Source organism: Pezoporus wallicus, unplaced genomic scaffold, assembly GCF_028554395.1.
Source record: "Pezoporus wallicus isolate ANWC-B61680 ecotype Strahan unplaced genomic scaffold, APGP_CSIRO_Pwel_v1 contig_3952, whole genome shotgun sequence".
Taxonomy (NCBI): Eukaryota; Metazoa; Chordata; class Aves; order Psittaciformes; family Psittacidae; genus Pezoporus; species Pezoporus wallicus.
The window spans coordinates 7,194,645-7,221,410 of record NW_026635034.1 but is presented as its reverse complement, the minus strand read 5'-3'; the positions used below and the strand labels follow the sequence as shown (position 1 = coordinate 7,221,410).

General features: G+C 39.5%; 1 protein-coding gene and 1 long non-coding RNA gene across 3 annotated transcripts in view; one reads left to right on the top strand and one right to left on the bottom strand.

The window, feature by feature from the left end:
* Positions 1-15,163, top strand: part of GALK2 (galactokinase 2) — a 49,174-nt gene extending 34,011 nt beyond the window's left edge. Inside the window, exons 9-10 of the mRNA XM_057396943.1 lie at positions 8,506-8,707; positions 14,797-15,163. Coding sequence (XP_057252926.1) covers positions 8,506-8,707; positions 14,797-15,001 — 407 coding nt within the window. The 3' untranslated portion in view covers positions 15,002-15,163. The remainder of the gene's footprint in view (positions 1-8,505; positions 8,708-14,796) is intronic.
* LOC130592636 (uncharacterized) overlaps positions 1-26,766 on the bottom strand; it is a 114,889-nt gene that overhangs the window by 24,515 nt on the left and 63,608 nt on the right. Inside the window, exon 3 of one of the 2 annotated variants that reach the window (XR_008970617.1) lies at positions 14,123-14,315. The exons of the other annotated variant lie outside the window; for it this stretch is intronic. This is a non-coding gene — a long non-coding RNA (uncharacterized LOC130592636). Of the gene's footprint in view, positions 1-14,122; positions 14,316-26,766 lie in introns of those variants that run through there. 2 annotated transcript variants of the gene reach the window in all.

Genomic DNA, 26,766 nt, shown 5'->3' with positions numbered 1-26,766 from the left:
ATGGAATAATCATGAGCATTGGCACATGTGGAATGGATCCTGGATGCATATAGTAGGGTTGCTAATATTACTGAATAATAGAGCATTTATGAAATAATTAATTTACATTCACAACAGGTTTCCAGTTCTGACCAGAATCTTTCTTTAAGAATTTAAAATAACCCTTACTTCCTTGTTTCCATTCTGTAACCTTAATACCTCCACTGTTTTGCAGGTGAATTATATCCTTGCCAGTCCTTCCCAAGACCACTTTCAGGGACACATGTTTTTTGAAGCATATAAATCAGTAACATATCTATGTGTACTTGTGTTTATATTTAAATAATCTGTATATCTGGAACAATTGTAAACTACATATAGACCAAGACCAGGTCCTGAATCTAAAATGCATTTTGGATCTTGGTGGTATCAGAGAGTATCAAACTATCTTAATGGCCTAATTACACTGCCAGAGGGTACCAGGATAGAAAATGATGTCTTAATCCAGCCTTTTATCTCTGTAGAAAGAGTTACGGTAACTCTGTGCTGCATGTACATGAGGAATATACTGAACCATGTACCTGCATGCTGCAGTGTTTTCATGGGAAGCTACAAGGTTGTATATCTTTTACGCTGTCCCCTTACACTCCCCTTCACGAATCAGTGCGAGACTATTAACTTACAGTTGTTTATAATCCTTATACCTGGTTTATAAAACAAAATTCTACAGTTCTGTAGAATTGAATTGTTTATATAGGTGGGTTTTTTTGTTTTTTTCCCAAAACCCAAAGTCTGGATAAAAAATTTAAACATAAAAGCTATAGGAGAAACTCAAACGGAATTTCATACTGTGGCTCTGAATAGCATTTGCAGATGTTTGCTGAATGGAATTTCTTAAACCTGCATGACGCTGATTCCAGTTGATAAGACCAATTAAAATGGGTTATGCCAAAGTCTCTTTGCATGTACAATATAGAATTAAGTACCAGATTTCTGTAAAACTATATGCAAAAAAGAAACAAGACACAGAAAGGAGGACTCTAGATCCAGTGTTTTTGTTACACACCAAACCAATTACACGTTATGTTGTCTTTGGGAAACTAGAGGCTGTCTGACGAAAATATTTTTCCTATTTCCCCTCTACTTTCCCACTATATTTTAATGACAATGCCTGGCTGCTTCATGTGAGAGAAACATACTGACAACTAGAGAATCTCTGCAGAGAATTTCGGAATGCTGTTGAACCGCTTTGTTCAACATGAAGAAAGAACCATAACATTTAGAGTATCTTTCTTCCTTTGTATACCTTTTATCACCTTTTGTTACCATTTTATCAACTTTTCTGATAAAATATTATAACATTAAGGGTATAGTGTTTGCATGAGAATTACTGTTTAGATGATTTACTGGATTCTCAGTGGCTGAATATAAATTGTCAGTAGGTTTAATTTTTTGTATTATTGAAAGCTCAATGATAGCTACAGATAATGTTTTGTACTGGTATTGTCTCACGTTTAAGGATCTGAAAATGCTACATAAATACTATTTTAGCCTTAAGTCTAGCTTCCCTTCGTCTATTCCTCCAGTCATGGTACTGTACACTTATATTTTATAAATGTATAAGGCTAAAACTCCCCATCCCAAGGAAAAATGGCATGGACAGGCTTTGGGTAAGTCTCAGGCCAGCTCTGTATCCCTTTTATAGACAAGTACTTGAGGATTTCTGCAGTTCCCTACTGTACAGGCCACTTGTTCCCCAGGTCTGGAGAAGTACAGATAGTGCATAAAGCCTCTCTAAACTTTGTGCAGTTGTTCCTTGGCCAACTCAAAATCCTGAGTTTCAATCTCCATTGCAAATGTTTACACATGGATTGCACTTGTGGCTTCTGAACATCTCTAGAAAAATAATATTTATTACTTTCTAAGGTGCACTGTGCCATAATTTTGGCTTGGACTTGAGTGCTTCACAGAACATTTAGTGTGTGGTGACTGTGGGACATTAAGTATTTATAAGCTTCACCGCAAAAGGATATTCTTCTGTAAAACACTGTATTCCTTTAACCATGAAGTGGTTTTTTTCCTTCTTAAATGAGATATTTTTAAACCCATTTTTCCTTTTCATGTATAAAACTGTAATCTAATTTTTGACATTTGAACCTGGGAATGAAATCGCCATGGGAGGAGCAGGCATCCATTTGCTGTGCGGATTTGGCTGTTTAATTGCTCTCCTATCTCTGCCCTGGAAAAAGAACTCTAAATCTCTGCTGTAGCCTCAGTGAGTGGTGCTTGAGTAGCCTTTCATTCCCACTGCCAAGTAATTTGTATTAATGGTGAGTTCAGGGCAAGAACAGTTTCCACTCTGTTTGCACAGACAGGCATACATGAAGGTGGACTCTCAAATGTTCTGTCAGGCTGCTCGGTGATACATAAAGCTCTGTTGTGTGCATTAGTAGAGTGTCCTTGTCTTACATAAACAGAAGTTACCTTCAAACTATTAGACCTTAGAGCACTTCCCAGCTTGAAGGTCTAGGTGCCTACTCCAGCCTCAACCATGCCCTTCCATAACAACATGGTTTACTAGGGATAAGCCCCAGAGAGGTGGCTGCTCTAAGCAGATCCCGTACAGCTACCTGAAGGCTGCCTGCCACAGGTGGGTGAGCCACAGGTTAGGCATAGGCACTGACTGGTTTAGGTTAGTTGCAAAAGTCTTGCTGGAGCTAGGATTCCTCTGGATGAAAAATCACTTTAAACCAGTAGTTACCATAATCTCAAAGCAGGTGTCTGCTAAATGGGTCACTGAATCCAGCAATGACTCGTCTCCTGGTTTATTTTCAGAAAGCCAGATTGCAAACAGTTACTTGAGCAGTCCCAGCAGAGTAACTGTTCCCCACTTCAAGTAGGGGGTTCACAATCTGGCTCAAATTAAAGCCATCTGGCAGCATTTTCTTATATACGTTATGAGCCAGAAACCTTCACCCTCATCATGTTCAATCAGCAGGATGCCTAACAGAGAAGGGTACTATTCCACATGAGTAATGGTGGTAGAAACTGTCCCCTACATGATTTTGCGTCGGTGAGTTTTTCCTGTTGTAAATTTCTAACAGTCCCATCAGCCATGTGTAGCTCATTAATCTACAGTGAAACACATCTTTAGCTGCCAAAGCAACTAGAAAACAAAATATATAGCCTGAAGAGGTTGGTCTTTAGCTAAAGGTCAGATAGAATTGTACAGGAAGCCTCTAAAGAAAGGAATCTGCTGAAGTTGAAGTTGTAACAAATAGTATGAGTTGCTGAGAAGCCACAATGCTTAATTATAAAGAAAAAAGTCCCTGTAAATGGAGTGGACAGGTTTGCACATTTTTTGTAAAGCTAAAATTAAAAATATGACCATACATTTGAAAACCCACAGTAAAACTTGTCTGTAATATTTAATTAACCCACAGTTACTTAGGACTAATGGCACAGGATTTTTGTTTGTTTTTGAGAGATTTTTATATGGATTTTGGACAAACTTTCATTAATTTTAGCCTGCTGTATCTTAGCAACTTGGAAAGCTCTTGCTACAATGTGAGCTATTAGGGCACTAGAAAATGTCACCGTTTCTTTTAAGGGCATGTGGTGGTTTGTTAGTGAACTGAATCTGCCTGTCTGTGGATGACATTACAGACCCTCTGCAGAACAGCAAAGCTAGGCAAAGGGTCAGCAAGAGTTACCGACATGCTCTGAAAAATAGGTGAGAACTGGTAATACAAAGCAGTTAACAGTGGAGGAGATTCCTTGTAGAAGATTCATTGTGTCCTCTTTGAAACTTCAGAAACACAGTTATTGAGGCTGTGACCTGGAAGGTGAATTAGATGCTCCTGAATAGAATCATAGAATCATAGAATAGTTAAGGTTGGAAAAGACCTTAAGATCATCTAGTTCCAACCCCCCTGCCATGGGCAGGGACACCTCACACTAAACCATCTCACCCAAGGCTTTGTCTAACCTGGCCTTGAACACTGCCAGGAATGGAGCATTCACAACCTCCCTGGGCAACCCATTCCAGTGCCTCACCACCCAAACAGGAAAGAATTTCCTCCTTATATCCAACCTAAACTTCCCCTGTTTAAGTTTTAACCCGTTACCCTTTGTCCTGTCACTACAGTCCCTAATGAAGAGTCCCTCCCCAACATCCCTATAGGCCCCCTTCAGATACTGGAAGGCTGCTCTGAGGTCACCACGCAGCCTTCTCTTCTCCAGGCTGAATACAGGTGAAACATGTTAAAACCCAGTGATATAATGTCAGTAAGAGCAGGTCCAGGTATAGGATTCCTTGTCCTCCTTAAAATTTTCTTTGGTCTCATTTTGACTTTTCAGGTTGACTTTAATTTCTTCTGATCTGTGTCTGTTTCAATCCATAAATGGTGTTACTCACTATCACTTGAGTACACAAGAAACTTTTTCTGTGTGCAGCTGATACCATACAAAATAAATTCCTATCTCCCTACCTTCTTTTGGGGAGGGGACAAAAGAGACCCTGAGATTCTGACTGTGTGTGTCTAGGTCTAAAGTTAAAGGGTTTATTCCTGCATGGCAGTGAGCTGTGCAGAACATGGCAGAGAGGAAATGCATAATGATTTTCAAAGAACAGTTTTTGAGAGCGTGATTCTGGTCAGAGACCAGATCCTAGCTAATACAACTCTCCACGAGTCCAAATAGCACTACATCATTTTAAACAAGCAGAGCACCTCCACTGGGTATCACATGGATCCACTTAGAGAGGAAACAATACTTCAGCCATGCCCTAGAACAACTGCTCTTACCTCAGTGTGGCAGCCAGCTACTTTCATTACACCAGAGCTTTTAGGTTCCTCTCTAATCACCAGAGCAATCTAGGTCTCATGAGGGATAAATGGTTCCCTAGTCTACCCTTTTCACTGACAGAAGATGGATTTGAGGGTACCTATACCCCCTAATTCAGAAATAAATTTAAGGGGGAGAAACCAAGCCTTTAAAGTTTACTGGATTAGGAAAGTATATTTTATTGCCCAGAGAAGCTGTGGCTACCCCATCCCTGGCAGTATTCAAGGCCAGGCTGGACAGGGCTTGGAGCAACCTGATCTAGTGAAACCAAAGTTTCAACCCCCAGGTGCCCATGGCAGGGAGTTGGAATTAGATGATCCCTAAGGTCCCTTCCAACCCAAACCATTCTTTGACTCACATTTTCAGATGGATTAAGTACCTAATTTACATACACTACAATAGGTTTAAGGATTGACATGCTTTTAAGAATCTGGCATTAGTTCCCTACACCCTGCTTTTTTTGCTCCTTTGAATACCACAGAGGGTTGACACCATATAACCCAGTCCTGTGCAACACTGGAAAGTTTACTTTGAGGGCTTCAGTTTGCTTCTTTCAGCGCACTCCTGCCCTAGCTCAGATATAAACTAATCAGTTGTGTGCACTTTGGTTTTGTTTCTTTTAACTGTGACAAAGTATGGCTTAAGAATTCAGTCCTTTTTACTTGTATGCTCTTTGGCATGTTCTATTAGTTCAGATTTTACTTATGTGGAGCTAATATACAGGCTGTGATGTAGCAAGGAGATTCCAATATAGGTGTAATTCTTGGAAATACAATGCTATCTTTTATTATATAGAGATGGTTAACTGGACTTCTCGTCCAAACAGAAGAGATAAAAGAAGGTTTTTCTATTACCAGAGACATTTAAGCATTGAAAGCCAAAAACATGTGAACCATTTCATTATTTTAGAATAGTACTTAGAGAGTACAGAGGTGTTTGCTGTCCTGACAGTAATTTTGCCTCAAGAGTCTACTGCCAGAGAGGAAAAGCTAGCTATAAAAAAGGCTTTTTAAACACAAATGGAATTTCCTGAAATAATACACAGCTGATAACCAACCAATAGCTAAGGTATGGATACCAGCCTTTAACTGATACATATTCGGTGAACGTCCACAAAGGAGTCTGGAAATAACGTACAGCTTCACTTTCTTGCTCAAGAGCTGCCTGAAAGGATTGTTAGCCAGAGAAAGCTGGCGTCAAGGTAGCATGTTCTCCCCTCCACAGGGCGCTCTCCAGGGAGCTAGTGCCATCAAGGACATGGCTCAGATCTTCTGGCTCGCAGCCAGTCACTGGAGCGCCCTTTCGGGTTGCCAGTTCCCAGCATGACGAGCACAACACAACCCCAGCAGTTTTTAAGGTAATCTGGCCAGTGGAGCATTGCTTTACCAAAGGGTGGTCTCCGAATCAATCACAGCCTTTGGCAAGTCTGTTGCCTGACAATTGAAACCAGACATGTTTTCAGTTCATTCTTTGGGTTACTACTGTTCAATGGTGATTTACAAGAGAGTGTGAGCTATGGCAATCTCTCACGCAACGTTAGATATTCCCTAAACGAATGCACATTTAGAAATCTCCTTGCTCTAAAACAATGGCTTATAAGAAAAGAAAATTTAAAGAGAAACCATCCTTAAAAATAGGCCAAGCTGCCTTTCTTCAACATTCAAAAACAGCAAAGCGGTGCTCTGCAAAACAGAGTGCAAATGGCTGCAGCAGAAACACATTCAGTGGAGTAAAACAGACCTCTAAATGGGAACTGAAGTCTGCTCTTCCCGTGTGATACTCTCACGGCGATGTTTCTTGAGGGCACTCAGTTTTCCCTTTTCCGTCCTAGTTTGAAATGCACTCAGAAGGCCTGCTCAAAGACAGCAACACAGGGCTTCTCAGTAGCAGGCTGTATCAGATTACAAAATAAATATCACCAGTAGCAGAACACTGCTACGTTCAGTGTTTATCATTTTAGACTGCTTGTGTCTCAGCACTGTATTTTCAGCATTTACAGCTGTGAATTACACTTGATAATGGAGAAATAAAAAGGGATTATACAGGTGCTGATGAAGTTTTAGTTTTTGGGTTGCAGTCTGGAGTACACATATGAGAGACTTGGTACCGGACACAGTTTTATTTCCAGTGTCTCAAGGAAGATTTCTGCATACACTTGCAATTGTAGATTGCTGAAGTCATCAGAAGTGGTTCCAGAACTTTGCTGTCTCCACAAAGCAATCAAGTAGGAACTCCATGTGTCTGGGTCAGATCATGAGCTCTGTTTTGGATACAGGGCTCGTCTCTCTTCTTTTACCTCTATGCGAGTGTTTCATCTGCCATTTCAGAAAGCAAAAGAGAACAGAAACTGAAATGAGGAGAGAAACCTCGATCTAAAGGAGAATTTGTGTGTAGAAAGAAAATGAGAGATGCTCTGTGCTGTGATGAAATAAGGCAACATACTGCAATGGGTGTCCCCATAGAGAATAAAGCGCTCTTATCTAATATTTACGGCCCAAACAGCTCAAGCAAATCAATTTAATCATAAATTATGTCACACATGCTTCTGGTGAACAGTACTTCCTCAATAGTAGCCATGGTACTAAACCAAACAGAACTATATTGGGAGAACATAAACAATGAACTGCAACATGAGCTTGAGAAAGGCACATCAGTTCTTGGGTCACAAACCAAACCCTCCTGTAAATAGGAGCAGCTGGAGGAGCCTTTAACCACAGCCATCCCCTTCCTACTGTTCAGGCTTGGTGGAGGGGTCTGTACCCCTGATGGGCATGTAGGTTCAGGTACACCCTATGGTATCCCTATGCTCACTCTTCCCAGACGAATTACTTTTTCATGACACAACTGAAGTATTTTTGCCCAAATCCTTGCACTAGGATTTGATCTCAGCAGGTAAATACTAAGCAATACCTGTGCGGGCTCAACATCTCTTCACCTCCACACAGGCAGCGCTGACACTCCGGCTGGTAATACACACCAAAAATAAACCCTGAAAACCAACCTGAAAGCACCTGTGCTCTGCACTGTACCTGTAATCTCGTGTTATTTACAGTCAGGGTGAGCCTGCATCATTGTGAAAATATTTGAGAGGGCTTCCTTATGAATGCCCCAGGAAACAGGGATAATAGCAGTTTTGTTAACCTCGGCTTCAAGAAACAAAGAAAGAAGTGTTTGATGTTTCTGTGGTTTGGTGGTTGATTTTTCAAGAAAAGGTCCATTGGCACAGTTACATAATTGATGTAGACTTGGCCTGGAGCAGTCACACACAGCACCCTGGTGCTGGGGGCCTTTCTGGTGATCTCATGACTCAGTTTTGCTGGTATTTGGAAACCTGAAAGCTTTAGATTAATGCCCCAGTGCATGTCACTGCTAAGTCGAACTTGTGGCTTGCCTCTGCAAAATCAGAGGAGAGACTGGGTCTCTTTGATGATTCAGCAAGTAACACAAGCGTGTGCATGAAGTTATGAACATGCAAAAAAATGTGTACAGTGTATTTAGATGACCTCTAAAGGGCTTTGAAAGAAGATGTAGGTGAGCTTTTGCAGAAGACTTTCAGCCCAGAGAGTTCTAATATAGAGTACGAATTACTAAAAAAATACAATTCTGCTATGCTTTTGTATGTTCCTTTTGTAGAGAATATTAACGGATAACTGTGATACTTTGTGTTTTCATTTTGCTTAGTTTCCACCTTTAAGTTGTACCAGCGTGCAAAGCATGTGTACAGCGAGGCTGCGAGAGTGCTGGAATTCAAGAAGATATGCAGCGAAGCACCTGCCAATGCGCTCCAGCTGCTGGGAGAATTAATGAATCAGAGCTATATCAGCTGCAGGGAGATGTATGAGTGCAGCTGTCCTGAACTGGATCGCCTGGTAGACATCTGCCTGTAAGTTCTGACCACAAGGAAGAGTAATCGCCTATTGAGAATATTGTTTGAACTGATGAGAAAACATGACATCGCTGGCTATTGCAATTTTAAAATGAAAGTATTCTTGTCTCTTATTACAAAATTAATCTCCTGCAGGGACATTACATGGTCAATTGTTTCCTTACTGACATGTGTGTAATATTTTCAGATGAAAGCTGCAGTTTATGGCTTTATTACAGACTCTGCTTTTGGGCTGACTCATCGTCACAAGTGTTACGTTAGACTGTTGGCTCTTCTTTTTTTAAGCTGTAGAAGTCATGACTGGTTTTCTTAAAACATTATCTTAGTTGTTCTATTTGAACACTGGTACTTTCGGGGTATTTCTTAACCATTTCAGAACTGTCACCATGGGAAGAGCAGAAACTGTTCCACATTCTGAGGTTGCCTTGAACTCATATTGTGAAATGCTATTGCATTTTTTTTCTATTAGAAACATACGTTGTCCAGGGTATCAGGTTGGACAGTATTTCACCATTCAAAAGGTGTATGAGCTGTTGTAATGGCCAACACTCTACTTCTGCTTTCCACATTGTGTGTCTGAGCTTTCCCCACATTATTCAGCCTCCACCTCTGCACAAACCTCATTCTTTTAGCTGGGTACCTTAACTCTGTTCATAGCAAAACAAGCCCTCTAAACTCCCAAACACATTCACTGGGTGTCATTTTCTCCCTTCTCTTCTGCCTGTATTCCTCCTCAGTTTCATATCCTCTAGCCAGAATCAGCTGAGTTTGAGAAATGGCATGAGGTGAGCTTGAAGTCACAGGTGGTTGTGTGTAGCTCCTCATGATTCCAGTTTCATACTTCAGCTTATCTGCTACAATTCCTGCTTCTCCTTGGAGAAGAGTGCACTTGGTTTAGGAAGCTCTGCCCCAAGCAAGAGCGTTACTGCCCTGCCAGAAGGGAAACACAGGGTGCCAGAAGTGTTTTCAGGCCTGAGGTCAAAAAACATTGTTTCACTGTCTTTTAGAAGCAAATATCCCATCCTCTATCTTTCAGTCTTGACCAAAACAGAAACTGTTTTGACTTGAAGCTGAAAAAAATGAATACCTTACCCCCTGAAAATGAAAGTTACAAAATACTCGTTCTTTACCAGCAACTGGCTTTTCTTTTTTTATAAACTATAAGTGTGGATTGTTATGAAAATAGGAATTTAACAATTATGCCATTTGCCATGTGCTTCTTACTTCTGTACTGCTGTGGATTTTGTAAGCTGTAACTCCCATTTACCAGGTTTGTAAATTGGTAAGAGTATGATACAAATGATTATTTAGGTTAGTCTGATTTCTTCAGCAGGCAAGACAGAATGGCCTCTGAGCCAGAAAACTACAAACTTAAAATCCAAACAGGAGACTTTTGGACATCTACAGATTATCTTGCGTATGGGAAACACATGCTGTTTCTAAGATAACACACAGAGGACCTCTGACAGCCATTGGACACCCTGATAGTAATTTAGCAATACAGGTTTTTTTCCTTCTCTTGGTAACCAATCCCATAGGTAACTCACAGGCTATGTTCAGCTTATTGTATCACATAATGATCACATAGCAGAACAAGCTATGATGGTCACTCAGCAGGGCAATTCCACCATGGTCATCCCAGCTACTGACTGCGTGTGAGAAGTGAGAACTGTCCCCACAGTCTCAGCTGAAGACAGAAACTATAGTCCACTGAATTATCAAAACTATTGGGCTACAAATTCGTGATCCAGTGCAAGGTATCAGCACTGCCTGTTCTGTGACACCACTGACAGAGGAAGAGCCTTGAAACTTCCCATCTGCGTTATTTTTAGGTACAGTAACTACCCAGTGTTGGGTGTTGTCAGTCAATAGCGCCTGGTGACTGACCTTTGCAGAAGTAACTAGTGTCTTCACTCAGGGTATCCAGCTTGAATCGCATTGATGGGGGCTGTTCTCAGATATGCTGGGAGAAAACTATCCTGTTCCAAATCAGGAGAAACAAGTAAAAAAAGGGGAGAACCGGTAAGATCTGCACTGCAGCATGGAGGTACCTGTGCTACATTGAAATAAAACTACCATGGATGCTAGCAACTGCCTATTGCAGCACGAAGCTCGACATGGAGATGGAAATTCTGTTTCTCATTTCTGCTGAGCTCTGTGCTTTCACGGCTAGACAGCTGCTGCTCTTGGAGCTAGCTTGGGTATCGTGACACTGGCTTGCAGGCAGTAGCATAGACCCAGCCACAGAACCCAAAAGAAAGGAGTACGCAGTTAGGATTTTACCAAATTAAATTAAAATTAATCAGAGCATTTCAGTTCCAGGGACCAAAATAGCGAAGGAAAAAAATTGATGCATTTGCCCATGTTACATCAGATTTGTAACTTACCAACAGAAGAGCCCACAGCTAGTATGATGGGCATAGCTAAGCACCACAGCAGTGTCATTTGTGTGACATGATTTCTAACTGGCATATTAAAATTACTTAATCTGGGATTTTTTTTTATTACGTTCATTGCACAGAAACAAGTAAATTATTTGTTCATTATAATTTAGGCTTATTCCACCAAGAGAATTTCCACAGAAATGTATCTTTCTCCTTTAGAATTTTGATATCCTTCAGTGCTTTTCTGATTCTGTAAGTATGAGCTTAAGGTTCTTTCCAACCCTAACTATTCTGTGATTAACTCTCTAAAAGTGTATCGCTGTTCTAGATGAATACAGCTAAAGCCAGAATCTAACTTTTGGAGACTACTGGAAAAAGCCTTAATTTTTCTCAAGTTGTACATTAAAAAAAAGGACATACAATCACTAGTCACTCTAGGAAGGCTTGGCTGATGTGATTATAGAAATGGCCAGGAACTACATAAATTACATTCTTTACTTACGATGCTATACAGCTGCCCTGTAACTTTAAAAAGCCTTTCCAAAAATACATTCCACAGAATTGCCTGAGTCTACTGCTGCTCTCTCCTTACAAGGTTTAAACTGTGAAGAATAATCTGCATATCCAGATGTTTTCTGTTTTGCCTAGATCTTTATGTCTTACTCTACAACTTCTGCCAAGAAAGGGATCCATACTTGCTGTGGTTTGTAGTGCTGAAAACTGTAACCACGAGCTGGTCAGTTGTTTTTTTCCCTTTTGCAAAGACAGAAGACTTGTACTTTCTCTAACCTATGTCATGCTGTTAAAAGCTGTTTTACCTGTTAGACTTTTAAAGTAAGCAACACAAAAAATTTACAAAACAAATAAAGAACAAAAACTTGGATCTGAGCTCCTGAGCTCAGTAGATACTTCTGAAAATCCCTCAGAATCCTTGAGTGCTGCAGATGAGTTACTTTCATTCTCTTATTCTCCATCTTTTGGTGGTATAAATCCTGATAATTTTGGTGTTATCAGCCATCCCCCTTGCAGCTGAAGACGTGATCAGAGAGGATTTGGCTAAAAGATACAATTTTTACATTACATCAAATGCCTTATGGTAGCCAAAACACCTCTGCATTTTATCAAGACTCTTACCACTGATGATTCTCCTAGTACTGCAAAGCCTGCATTCATGGCACAGTGTGGAAATTCAACAAAACAAACAGAACACCCTACAGAAAGAAGCTGGCAGCTCTTTCAGAGCCGGAAAGGCCCAGAGACGCTATTCAAATGCACACTAAGCTCATTTACACACCACACCCCTTTCCTTGTAAGATAATTCTCTGTTTATCCAGTGAATACTGGGAGCTGAGTGCCTCAGACTTCTGGGCTACAGACATGTTCTCTTCCTCACATGCTCTGACTCTTCCTCCATTACTTATCCGGACGGCTGCAGCACAGCCCAGGCAGTGCACAGGGCACTTCCTCACATGTTAAATCCACATCATCTGCTGAGTGGGGGAGCACTCCATCCACAAGATTATTGTCCGTTCATATTCCTCTTCATAAACACATGATTTGGATGCTAGTGAACAAGAAGAGTTGGCTCTCAAATCCCACTTCACCAGAGGGGTCTAGCATAGGACTGAACTGATGAAGACTTGAAAGAGAATTTCAGGCCTGTTCCAAAGTTAACTTCCTTGTGTTTGATGTTTAACATTGCACCCATGAACCACATCTCCACTTGACGTGGAATGAGGTGCTCCCTTCTGAACTCATGTGGTATCAGATACCTGGGTTTCAGATGTTGCAGCACTGCCCATCAAAACACCAAGTTCCTCAGCATTAAGCCCCAAGTGTCTCATCACATCCCCACATTTGAAACTGTTAGCCACAGTATTTTGAAACACAGTGACTTCAGCTCTGAGACAGGCATATTTTCTGTCTACATTATGTTTTATTTCAGCTAAGTATTTTAAAATGACTCAGTAAAAATGAGGCATGAGCATGACCACAGAGAATTATGAAATCAATAAAAGGTTCAGAAAAATTCTGAAGGGATTTCAGTTGCCTACCAAAATAAAAGCCAGACACTATCTGCAATACAAAGTTCTGATTGAGGTAACAGACCAAGTGAGTACAGACAGTTGATTCAGGTAACTCTGGAAAGTGGATTGGGCCTTATGAGGTCGATGGGAATTTCCCTATTGATTGCAATCAAGACTGAATTGGCTCCTGCACATTTTAGGAGGTTGCTCCATTGACCAGAAACTACAAAAATTGCATCAGAGGATGAGTGGCTTACAGGAATAACAATAAGTAAAATAAAACACCAACAGGAAATAAAGAATGAACATAAAATCGAGTCAATATGAAGGGTGGCACCACACAGACACACTGAAGAAAGTGTTTCTGTTCAAGAAGAGATGCAAGCATGTTGAGAATCAAACACATATGTAAGTACTTGCTTGAAATACGACCTAAACCTCTATTAACCCAGCAGTATACCAGATTCATTTAACATAAAATGCACATATGAAAAACCACCACAGCCTACTCAGAATGAGCTGTCATTTTCCAGTGTTACTCAAATGATGCTGTCTCCCCTCTAACACATTTGAAGACTGGTAAATCTCTGTGCCTGGCTATTGGAAATGTATCAAAAGTATCTGTTTGCAAATCAGATTAGATCTCTCCTGCAAATAAGGTTTTAAATGAGTTTTCTAAGTCATCCTGTTCTGACTGAGTTAAAAAAGCCCCAAAGAAGGTTATTACACAGTATTTTCCTACTTTTTCTTAATTTAGGTAAAGTTCAGGAACACAGATAAGCAAACTAATGAAATTCCACTACATGATACTGAGAGGGTACCTGAATCTTGCAGAGTAATGGTGTGGGGTTTGCTGTAGAACACTCCTAGCAGGCCAGCATCTTCAGGCTGGGAATGGTTTATATTTTGGATGTCATTTATTTGTCATTGTTCTTTCTATTCACCCTCCTCAGTAAGAGCTTTTTTTTTTTCTTTTGGAACTAAACTTGTTTTACCTCTACTGCTGAAAATCTGTGAAGTTCATGAGGTTCCTCTGGAGAGAGAAGCCCAGCTCTGTCCATTGGGCATGAACAGATGTTTGAGTGCAATGGCTCTGTAGGACTTTTGAAGGGTTTCTGAACTCTCCTTTTCTTGACTGGCATGCTCGGCAGCCTTACAGAAGCCTGTGAATCTTCAGCGTGTTTTAGATCTGTCCTGGAAGAATAGAGCTATTTGTCTTTGCCACATTAGAAAATGGCTTGCATGCCTACATCCTGTGCAATTAGTTTATGAACCCTCTTTTGTTATTTTTGTCATGTATTTCTGTTTTCACTTCTGATGCCTTATGAATGTTGCTAACGCAATTCCTTTCTTCTCCTGCTTTCTTCATCTTGGCTGTGCTGTGATCCTCCAAACAGCTGATGCTGAAGCATTATAAAAGAGGGTGACTCCCAGAATTGACAGAAATGACTAATGACGATAGTACAGTTTAAAGAGTCAGCATGGGTTTTTTTCCTCCAAAATGGTAACTTCAAATTGCTGTAATGTCACATATAACCAAGTATACTTCAGAAAAATCAGATGATGTAGATGTGTTTTAAGTATGCACGTTTCCTATAGGGATTTGCTATATGACAAATTACCCCTTTATGGTTTATTTTACACGATTTTTTTTCTTCTTGTTATTTCATTTTAGGCAATCTGGGGCCATTGGGTCACGTCTGACTGGAGCTGGATGGGGTGGCTGCACTGTGTCAATGGTGCCTACTGACAAGCTGAACGCTTTCCTAAAAGATGTAAAAAAAGCTTATTACCAAAGTGATGTCCAAAGGTTAGCACTGGAGAACAGTCTGTTTGCCACCAAACCTGGAAGAGGAGCTTTGGTTTTTGTTGAGGCCTGAAGAACGTAGAAACTCTGAAAGCATGTAGGGCATTTGGAACTGGCAGTACTTCCCATGCCACAGCAAATGAATGCTTTTGCTGGTTTTTATTGTAACGAGCAGTTTCTATTATCAAAGTATATTCCTAAAGAAGCTATTAAACAAACACTCTTTGATTATGAAGTCTTTTCTTTTTTCTTCCATACTAAAACTATCTTTCAGTATAAACTTTGATTTGCCAAAACCTATTGATAAGGAAAACTGAAACTGAAATAAAGATGATATTTGGTTACAGTGGATCTCTTCTCCATTTACTGTCACAAAAGTAAGACCAGGGGGAGCAATGAGCTTTTTCATTGCAGGGCAGGAGCCCTGCAACGCCTGCAGGCCTGTGCGGTGCTAATTCTCTTTGGGTGCCGGGTATTCTTTTGTTCAGAGGCCTGTAAAAATGGAAGATTAAACTGAAGCATTCAAAAAACTGGGAGGACTTTGCTAAACATGAGAAGTTTTATACTCTCCTCAAATAGGATTATTAATGTTGCAATTAAGTATAATACTGGAAGAACACCTACAGGCCAAGGAAAACATTAGGAATACATTATTCTAAGTGAGAAAACTTTCCTTCCAGCTACATGTCTGACGTATCTTTGTGCAAGGGTGACTTGTTAGGAAAGTTTCAACAAAAACAAATGCTGTGAACTGTGCAGGATGAGAACATATTCCCCTAAGTGAATGAACAAATAATGAGGTGGAGTTTGCTTTTGAGTTCTCCAGACACAGTGTTCTGATGGTTGCGCCCTAGCTGTGCTTGTACAGGGTAGAGCATTTGCATTTTCATGAAGAATTTACAAAGGACTAATATAACCCACTGAGGATCTAAAGAAGCAACTAAAATCAGTAAGGAATAATTAAGGAGATAATTCAGTTGCACCAAGCAAAAGTAAATAGGCAAGACCAAGAGCAAATGTCATTGACACGTTACTGACAAGTCTCAATCCCACTTCACACTCCTTAATCTCAAGGTTGTAGCTGCAGAGCACTGGAATTCAGTGCCTGCAATTCATGACACATCTCTTCAGCAGGGGGAATGATGGTGATTACAGAAAGGTGACTGTACCTCAAGATACCCAGCAATGCCCAAACCCTGTTTCCAAGGGGAAGGTTAGGGACCTGTGCCCTCTCCCACAGCCAAACAATTTCCACTTCTCTGATATCCAACATGAAAACCAAAGAGAAGTTGTGCGAGTGTCACAACCCTTGCAGTCATTAAAGACACAGCAAAATTTGTCCCTCTGCACATTTTTGTGATGCTAAGCACAAGCTAATGTTCAGAAGTCTGCATCAAATTAGAGATCTCTCAGCAGAGATCTTCTGTACATTACCCACGCTCATTCCGGCCAAAACCAAATTCTTAGAGGCTACTAATTCTGCAAGAGGACTCTGCCAAATCTGAGCACAGCAGATGAACAACAGCCAACACAAACTGCCAGATCTTTTCAGGAACCTCAGAGGGGACATGTAATGGCAACACTATCACTAGAGAAGATTCCTGTTGTCTGACAGCCAGGAAAAGTGGAACAGTGAGTGCTGTAGATAAGCAAATCAAGTCCTCAGGAGAGGAAAAGTATAGGGTCTAGGCATAGACACAGGGAGAGATGAGAAGGATTTGGAGGGGAGACAGTTAAAGGATGCATTTGAGAAGGGGAAAGCAAGGGATAAGCAAGACAGTTAAGAACAAGAGGTGTAATTATAGGAAGGTTTACTCTCAGATCATTCATTATTGCTATCTGTGGAAACTCAACATCTTGTGACCCTTTTGTAACGTATAGTAGATATGCCGCAAGTTCAAATAAACCTGTAATCACAGAACTCTAACAAAATCAAACAAGAAGAAGTAAATATTTTCAACAATCTCAAAGATAACATTAGAGATTGTAAGTAAAATAATGCCATGGTTTTGTTACAAATGGCCTTATTAAATATAATCTTCAGCTTAATTGAGTTCCTGTTTATTACCACAACACACAGCCATGGAATCTTCCCCAGCACATGCAGGCTGCAGTACCTTTCCGAATTTTTCTGTCAATGAATGTTATAAATAGATAATTCTCATACACAAAGAAAAGGAAAACAGAAAACTGGCACAGTGTAAAAGAATCATACAGAACATTCTAAATGTCTGATTAATTTCTTTCCTTTTTTATTGCTTGAATGCCTTCAATGTCTCTTGTATTGCTTCAATTAAATGAATCTGTGTTAGTTTTTTGTTTGGTTGGTTTGTTTGCTTTTTAAACCTTTGAAGAAGTTTTCTACATAATGGTAAAATCCCTGATAATCAGAGCATGAGAAAAACACACCAACAGTGTGTAAGGTAAGCAGCAAGGCTATTAGTAGTACTCCTAACAATAAAGCAAGATGATCTTGGTTTGGATGAAAACTTCTGTGTGTAAAGCAGGAACTCCTAAGTGTATTTCCTGAGGTAGTCTTTGCAGATCTGTATTTTTAATAGCTTTCTCTAACTATATTTTCAAACTTTCTTCTGTAGCTAAAATAATGCTAATTGGTATATAGAACCATAGATAGCATTGTTTAGGTTGGAAAAGACCTTTAAGATCATTAAGCCCAACCACTAACCCAGCACTGCCAAGTCCACAACTAAACCATGTCCCTAAGCATCACATCTACATAATCTTTTATGTATCTTCAATACTTCCAGGGATGGCGACTTTACCACTTCCCTGGGCAGCCTGTTCCAATGCTTGACAGCGCTTCTGGTGAGGAAATGTTTCCTAATCTCCAGTCTAAACCTCCCCTGGCACAAGCTGAGGCCATTTCCTCTTCACTTGTTACTTGGGAGAACAGAACAACACTCCCCTCACTACAGCCTTCTTCCAGGTAGTTGTAGAAAGCAACAAAGTCTCACCTAAGCCTCCTTTCTCCAGACTCAACACCCCCAGTTTTCCCTCAGGTGCTCCTCAAGAGAATTCTTCTCTAGACCCTTCACCAGCTTCACTGTCCTCTGAACACAGTCCAGCATCTTCGTGCCTTTCTTGGAGTGAGGGGCCCTTGTTACTTCTCCGAGAATCAAAAGCTCTTACCATTTTGTGATTGCTATGCCCAAGACAGCCTCCAGCCATCACGACACCCACAAGCCCTTCTCTGTTCATAAAGAACAGGTCCCATCCCTAGTTGGCTCTCTTGCCAGCAATGTCAGGGGTTCTCTGGCATGCTTCAGGAACCTCCTGGACTGTTTCCCCACTGCTGTATTGTATTTCCAGCAGGCAGCTGGTAAAGTGAAGTCCCCCATGAGAGCACGGGCTAGCGATTGAGAGACTTCTCCCAGCTGCTTATAGAATATTTCATCCGCCTCGTCATCCTGGTTGGGTGGTCTGTGACAGCCCCACCATGATACCTGCCTTGTCGGCCTTCCCCTGATTCTTATGCATAACTCAATCCTATCATCATCTTCATTGAGCTCCAGACAGCCAAAACACTCCCTAATACACAGTGCAGACCCACCGCTTCTCCCTCCTTGCCTATCCCTCCACAAAAGTTTACAGCCATCCATTGCAGCACATGCACACACATGTATATTTGGAAAACTAACAACATTAAATGTCAGAACATATGCAGAGGCAATGCATCCAGTCAGCATGACCTATTATCATCAGTGGAGTGTGATTTTATCTTACTATAATGTCTGATCGTAAGTCATTCAATCATGATTTTAATCTTATTGTGCAGTAAATGGGTTCTAAATCTTTCCAAAAGGTATTTGGAATGGAGATACTGTTAGACATCTAAGTGCAGCAACATCGCCTGGTGCCATATTAATACTCTGTATTATCTTAATCCCATTGACATGTAGTCTTCATCACTGTACTTGATGACTGTGTATCTTGTACGCAGGAACATGCTCATACTCCAAAATAGAATGAGAGTAATTTTACCATTCACCTGACAGAAGAGGATCACTACTGTATATTTGACATTTGCTGTCTTGGACACAGTGCACATACACACACAGACACACACATATGGCAACCTAATATATAGTAGTTACTTACATAACATCTTCAGGAATATGGGTTTCTCATTCATATGATCTGAATGCCAGATTTTATTTTAGTAACTGCTGTGCACTTACTCAGTATAAACCTTCTGAAATTCCTCTCTGAGTCCATGTGTCTCTTCAATAACATTTTGATATGTTGGAGCAACTGCTGTGCCACAGATCCAGGCAAGTGAAAGATTTGTGTCTTCAGCTAACTACAGTTTATTTGTGTCCTAAATCCCAATCAGATACAGTTAAACAAAGATAGATGCAGAATAAGATTCACAAAAAGCTATCTAGGTGGTTCTAAAAAATGATACTTTGTAAACCATAGCTGTTATGGGCAGGACTGAATTAGTGCTTTCTGAGTCTTGTGATTGTATGCTTCATCCAGAAAAATGAACTCTGTAAAATGACTTACACTGCAAAGTAACAATAGCATGAAAACAGACTGGTAAGGCTTAACATTGTGAAACCTGTGAATCATGCCTCATATGAAATTATATTTTAAATGCTAATTTCGAGATGGAAGGCTAGCTATTGGTAACAGACCAGTTCACAATGTAGAAAGGAGCACACTGGGGAACATAAAACTGTAACTGAAAATCACTCCCTGTGATACAGCCTTGTTTGACAGATTTTTCCCAGCGCACACAAGATTGGCAGAGGAAGTGCTGCCAAGCAATATTGCTGTCAATCTGTCCTACCTCAGCTCTTCAGTTTGGCCAGCTTTTTCATTGAGCACTCTTCTGATAGTCAATATCCCATAAAATAGAGACAAAAGATTAATTCTGTTCTTGATCTTATCTCTTATTCTCTGCCCTCTGCTTTTAGACTTGTGTCAGAAGTAATTAACTATGAGATTCTGCAAGATACCACATCATAGCCTCCAATAACAAAACCGTGTTTACCAGGAGACAGAATCTGCCAAGGTGCTGATGGTGGAGAGAACCTAACCTCCTCTGTAATCTCTCATACTTCAGTAGGACTGCAATAATCAGTCTAACTAAGGTAGTGGGACCAAGCTGTAATTAATGAACAGCTTTTGGAGCCCCTACATCCTCTGCAGATTTGGTCACCAAGTTGATCAGAACACGGAGTTACCTTGAGTGAGAGTTTGCACATAAAACTGATGCACCCAAAATGTCACACATAATTAAAGCACTCATGCCAAGTTTGTCATAAGGTAAGATCTAGTAATGGAAAAACTACAGAGGAGTAAAAAATACTGAAGCTAATCAGATGAGAAGACACTAAGGAGCTTTCAGAATTAATTAACCTATAAAATGTTTGAGATTGTTTTCCAACAGCAATGATTCTGCAGAACAAACTGGATGAGGATCTATACAAAAGGGTTTAGTATATTCACTGGATTTTAAGTGTAATGCATTTTGAGAATTGCAACTGTCTCCTAAGCACTGCACTGTTGGCCAAAATTACACATTAATATTAAAAGGAAAAAAATATAAAACTCCTCTCCCACAAAAGCACGTCTTTCTGCACCTGGCACATGAGACTCAAATAACTCAGCAAAGATTAGATGTACTTCAAACTGAAACACAGCAGTGCCCAGGCAGCTGTCTCCCTTCCAGCCAAGCTGTGTGTGATTTGGGGTGGGAATAAAAATATGTTCTACTAGCAAATGATCAAGCCAAATGTGCGGGATGGTGGGGTTTTTAATTCAAATTAATTTCTGAAGGGACACTGAAGCAGGTTTGAATGAAACTCTTACAGCAGTTCCTGAGGATTATTATTAAATGCCTTACTTTGCCAAATTTCATATAATGGAGGGTTTTACTCGTGTTGTTCTATGTTTTCTGGTTTCTTATCTGTCCCTCGTGTGACAAATATATATATTTATTTTTGTTGGCTAAGCTGTTCCAACTTAAAAGAACAAGTGGGATTTTTGCTCATGTTTCTATTGATCAATTATCAGCAGAATTAAATTGTACTCACTAATGCTGAAGGGTTTTCTGCTGGCTTTCTCCCAGTGAACATCTTTTCTTGTAACTGTGTCCTTCCTGTCCAGACTTCTGTCTAGGGAAGAGTTAAGACAAGAAGACCCTGTCCTTGAGGAAAAACTCACGGAGTCACTTTTAAGCAGCAGTAACAGCTGCAGGAATAATCAGGTTTTTTGATGAAGGTCTGAACCTAATTATATGCTAGAAACATAAAGCTCTAACTTTCATGACTGAATTTAAAACTCTAACAAAGAGGAGCTAAAAGCAGAACCAAAAGAGTGCAGCAAGGATTTACAGAACTTCTGTCAGATGAAGTTAAAGCTTTACAGTAGAATTATAAATTTAATCAGAGCCAAATACCAACACTGAATGGAAAGATTTGAGGATAAAGGGTTAAAGATCAAGGGAAAAAAATACCTATTGTGCTGTTTTTATAGGCAGTTATTGTCAGGCAGTGACCTTAAGATTCTATCCAGTTAAACTGCTGTGCAATGCTTTCTACAGCCAATCCAAGGCTATCAGCAGCAAAACAGATGATGAACTTTCACAAGCCTTGACTTTTTAAAATTTCTTTTCAGGATACCATTTGCAAGAATGAGAGGAGGCCTGGACAGCTTTTGTTTCTGAAGATCTATAACTTGATGATGGCGAACGGGGAGAGAGTGGGACACTCTTACAAATGATTTTCAGTATTTCCTCTAGAGGGAATACATGGCTAGTGTAAGCTGCTTCAACAGATGACTTACAGGCCACTTGCTATTGTTGAAAAACTCCAAAATTTGTCTTGTCTGAAATTCATAAAATATTTACCTTTCTTGGTTATGAGATTTCGGGGGTTTGCCTTCACAAAGCTTATTTTTGGTAAAACAAATTAAATGGTTAAAGGAGTAAAATTTTATTAACAGAAAAAATAGAGTGATTTGTGTGATTTCTTGGTATTGTACTAAACTAGCAGCCTCTTGTACACAACGTGCTGTCAGTGACCTTGTTTCTCCCTGTCTTAGCTGTGCTCATTTAGCAAGAAAAATCTGGTCAGATCCTTGAAAAGTGAGGGCACGACCATGCCAAGGAATGCACATCAACTCCTGCAGCACCCCTGAGTTCAGGGCACTGAGATGCTGCTGCACATTTTATACTTCTGTTCCATCACTAAGAAAGTGGCAGCGACTGTAGACTCTTTCAAGCAAGCCTAAGGGGCTCAGTTAAGAGTCTGAATCTCAACTTCAGCTCCACTAATGAGATTTATTTTATTTCTATGTAGGTGGCCTCTTATTTCTTAAATGCAATTAGCATACAGTTGTTGCCTGATGGTTTTATTTATTTTTTGAAAGTGCCGACTACTGGACTTGCTTTCATAGTTCTGGAGTTTCCAGAACTGACTTTTGTGCTCCACAAGCCTATTTTCAGGAAATATTTTGTAAGAGGCATGATATTTTGACCTCTACTTTTATGGCTGCGAAGGCTTCTCCTTTTTATGTTTCCTTTGTCTGTTCATTAGGGGCCATCTTTAATTCCTAGATGTGTTTTTGGAGACAAATTCCTTTCCTTTGAAATACATACCATTAAAACAAAACATTAAAATACTTAAAGTCTCTAGACAAATTTATGTGTTTATTTTATGAGGTTCTATTCTGTGTGATGGCCTGAGCAGCGCACTGAAATTTACATATTTGTCCATTTTTAGGTTCTCCCTAGACATTTCCTGACATGTTAATTAGATTCCTTTTGCTCATTATATAATTGCACAAAACCCCATCCATCTCACCCTGTCTTAGCTATAAAATGAATAGAAGGTTTTAGGCTTTTAATCAAACTATGAAAAATTTCAACATCCTGTTTTTTGAGGGTGACATAGATGAGTGCTATGGAGTGTTTCTAACTTTTAAGCTTTATTACAGCTTTGCTTTCTCTAATTCATGAATTTATAATTCATACTCTCAAAAAAGGGAACACTTCTGAAACTCAACATCATGCACGTTGCGCATTACAATAAACATGTCAGCAAAAGTGCACATACTAACAGTTCCTGGCAGCTAATTTGTTAATTTATTCTTTTTATATAAATGGACAAATTACAACTGCCCATTGTGGTTACATTAAAGGGAGAATGGTGTGGAAATTTCTGTTCTCAATAAACCCATAAAGAAGTGGACACAACTTATTTTTAGACAGAATTCTGCTCATAATGTGAACAATCACCTAAAATCTGCTGAGAAAATCATAATCAGTTTCACAAGAAGTCTGAAGTTTTCTTTTTATCCCATTAGTCAGCCTAACAACAAGTTTTACAATTTTTCCTTGTAAAGTTCATAAAAACAATATGACAAATAAAAATACCACACTGAAAGCTGAAAAAAAAGAGTTTTCCACTCTTCTATATGATGTTGCGAAACTTGTTGAAGCCGCTGAAGTTAAACTACCATAACACAGAATCTGACACTTAAATATACTGAGTAAGAGTTGCCCTGTTGTAACAAGAGCTGCCGAGATTTGACAGTTTTCCTTACCAGTCAGCAGTCCGTCCCTATGCTGAGTACTCTACATCAAAAGCCAGTTACAATCTAGTTTGTCTTTAATGTGTTGTGTGCAAACACTTCAATAAACAGAAGATCAAAATTCTACTTTCCATCAGAAAATGTTTCAGGGGAACTCCAAAGCCAGCCTAGCTAGAACAATTTTATATATATCAGGAAAAGAACAGAATTAAGTAGGAAATACTACCTTCTGAAACCCTTTTAAGATATAAACAGAAAGGGCTCCGAATATCTGTCCTACAAAACAAATAAATCCTCCCTACATTCAGAAAGGTACATGTCAGGCAGAAATACATGTCCAAATTCAGAAAATACTCTAAAGCTCTTCAAGATTTATAGGTGTTTGGATTGGAAGAGTATAGTTCAGAGCCGCAGTAGAACCAAGTCAATATATAAAGCTAGAATCCAAAAACGATAGGAGTTTCATTACATTTTGTGAGGTTTGATTTACATTTCTCATTCAGCCTTATTCCCCCAAAATCTAACAGAACTAAAGTAACCAAGCTGAAGTGCAGCCTTACTTAAGACATCTTAAGTCATGTGTTAGGGTAAAGGATAACAAGATGAAGGACCAATCAAATCTTTCTTTCTGTATTTCGAAGTTTCTCTCTTTTAGGCAAACCACTTGCTGAGATTGTCTGCATTACTGTGGTCTGTCTCAGTCTAGAAAAGAGAAAACCGTCCCAACTATTGTGGATCATAGCAGAAAAAGGAAACAAAGTAAATGGGTGAGACTTTAGCAATGCATTCTTCTCCCTGCCCCGGCTGGTTTAAACCACCTAGGCAAAAAGTTTTGAATAAAAAAGGTTTTAAACACAACACAGGTTGGGGCTCAAAAAGGATATGGCTGTTTGGAAACCTCAGTACAATTAGTCCTACAATTCATGAATATGACACAGCATTATCTATTTCACGTGCCTTAAGACAGGAGACCAAAAGGCTTTGGCCACAGAAGTCTGAAGAGCACACACTTGCATTCTGGATCTGAACTGATACAAGAGGACTGTACAAATGGAAGCAGTGTCAATAAAGGATATTATCAAATTAACTGCCTGAAAATAGTAACAGAACAGACAGGGAACTTTTACATACATATTATTAAAAAATATTTATGCTCAGATTTTACTTTTTTTTTAACTAAGTTCTACCCCTCCCTCCCCCCAAAACAAAGAACAAAAACCAAAGCACTGTATTGCATAATGGCGATAGGAGTATAAGAAGGGATCAGAATTTCTGACAAAGACTGATGGCAGTGATCTAGTAACACAGGAGACCATTCTCCATTGCAAGCAGGAAAACTGCAGACTGTAATAGATATAAATCCAAGTCTTTGGCGTGGAATACAAACACCTGCAAGTAAGCAGGAGTGAATTTAAAAATCAATGCAGTATTTTATGCAGAGTAAATTAAAAGAAAAAGAAAAAAAAAGAAAAGGTGTGTGATAAATTAAAGTTTTATAAAGAAAGAAGCTGCTGAATCCCATTCTAAACTGCAGTTTATCAGAATCATGCTCTTACCTTAATCTAAATCTAGGTCTAAAGCACTTTCCTTTTCTCAACATCAAAAGCATTAAAATACAGTATAGAGGACCACTGGAAAAAAATCGTAAAAACCATATGAGAACAACCACTACAAGTACAGGTTATAAATATCTAACTTAAATGCAGTACTATTCAAAACCACTGAGCGTAATTTACACAATAAACATACAGATTACATTTATGTCTTTTTTGTCTACTTGAAAAGTCCCCCCACACCTAAAATTACTGCAACTGCAGATCACTAGAGTTTTTTTCAGTTTATTTTCTCCAATTACATGTGTCGCTCTTTTCTCACCATAATCCTCTATATTCTACTATGTAGATAACTTTGCTCTGCAGAGCATTTCAGTACCATAGTTTATAAATATTAACAGAAGCATGGCTTTTGTTCCTGAGCTACGCACAGTATGCTCCTTTTAATATCAGTACATAAAGCAAACTTCTGTTATGGTTTCGGATTCCTTTGGCATATATATTATATTCATAATCTTCACCTATTTCTTCATCTGCTATATATTTCTTATCTTCAAGTAGATTTTTGCAAATTTTATGCTAACAAAAATATAAAGATCATACAGTTTCTCTTACATGCAATACACAAACTTTGCCATAAATGATCTGTTGATTCACTGGAAACTAGACATCATCTTGCTAATACTAGTGATAAAATACAGATCCTTGGCTCTGTGTATCTCGGATGTTTTTAAAAGGCTGCTATTAATAATCCTAGATTCCTAGGGTGGTAGAAAGTAGAGAGTAAATATCCAGTCTCACAAGACTGGCATCTTTCTGCCTGCCTGTCCCATCCCACCTGTCTACAGAAGTGAAAAATAAACTGTAAAACACATGCAAGTATCCAACTTTGTGCAGTCTGAGCAGGAAGCAGGCTGATGGGATTTTGCCTGTGTGCCACACAGAAACATTACACTTTATGCAGTGCACACATCCATGCATGCGTTGTCCAAGTGCAAGCCTTATGTTCTACGAGGCTCCCCCTGTAACTCTGTTACTGGAACAAATGAATAAAGTGATTACTGGACAGAGGGAGTATGCAAGCATGACATGCTGCTTTTTTAGACAGATCTTTGGTAACCTCATGTCCATTCCAAAAAACTGTAAAAGAAAGTTGTTCCCTTCTTGAAACAAACAAGCGAGAGTTCCAACTTGCAGTTTTATGGTAACTTGTCAGGCATCCATGAAAACAAAGCCAGATCTTAACTGGGCAAGTGCATCTTAGCCACAGGTTATAAAGCAGACACAGATGTACAAAAGTATCGAGACAGGAAAACAAAACTTTGGAAGAACAGTGAAAAAAGCTTTACATTTCTGCATAACAGGAAATCCACTGGAAAAAAAAAAATAATTACAAATAACCACTAACATGCCTCATTTGCCTTAAAGAAATAGAAGAGCTCCTAAAATGAGAAATAACATCACTGAAAAAGAACCACAAAGTGAAGACTTTATTTCAAAAAATGCCTTTGAACACAGCGGCTCAGTGCACAGAGAAGATGATGAAGTGGAAGACAAAGAACTGCTAAAATAGAACTGAAATGGAAGCCAAGATGAAATAACCTCCTCAAGTTCTGATGCTGGCAGACAAACACCATTCAAAAGAAGTTTTCCAGCAATGACATCCCATAGGACTTCAAAATAATTTATATACTCACAAGAAGAATGTGTGAGAATGTTTCAG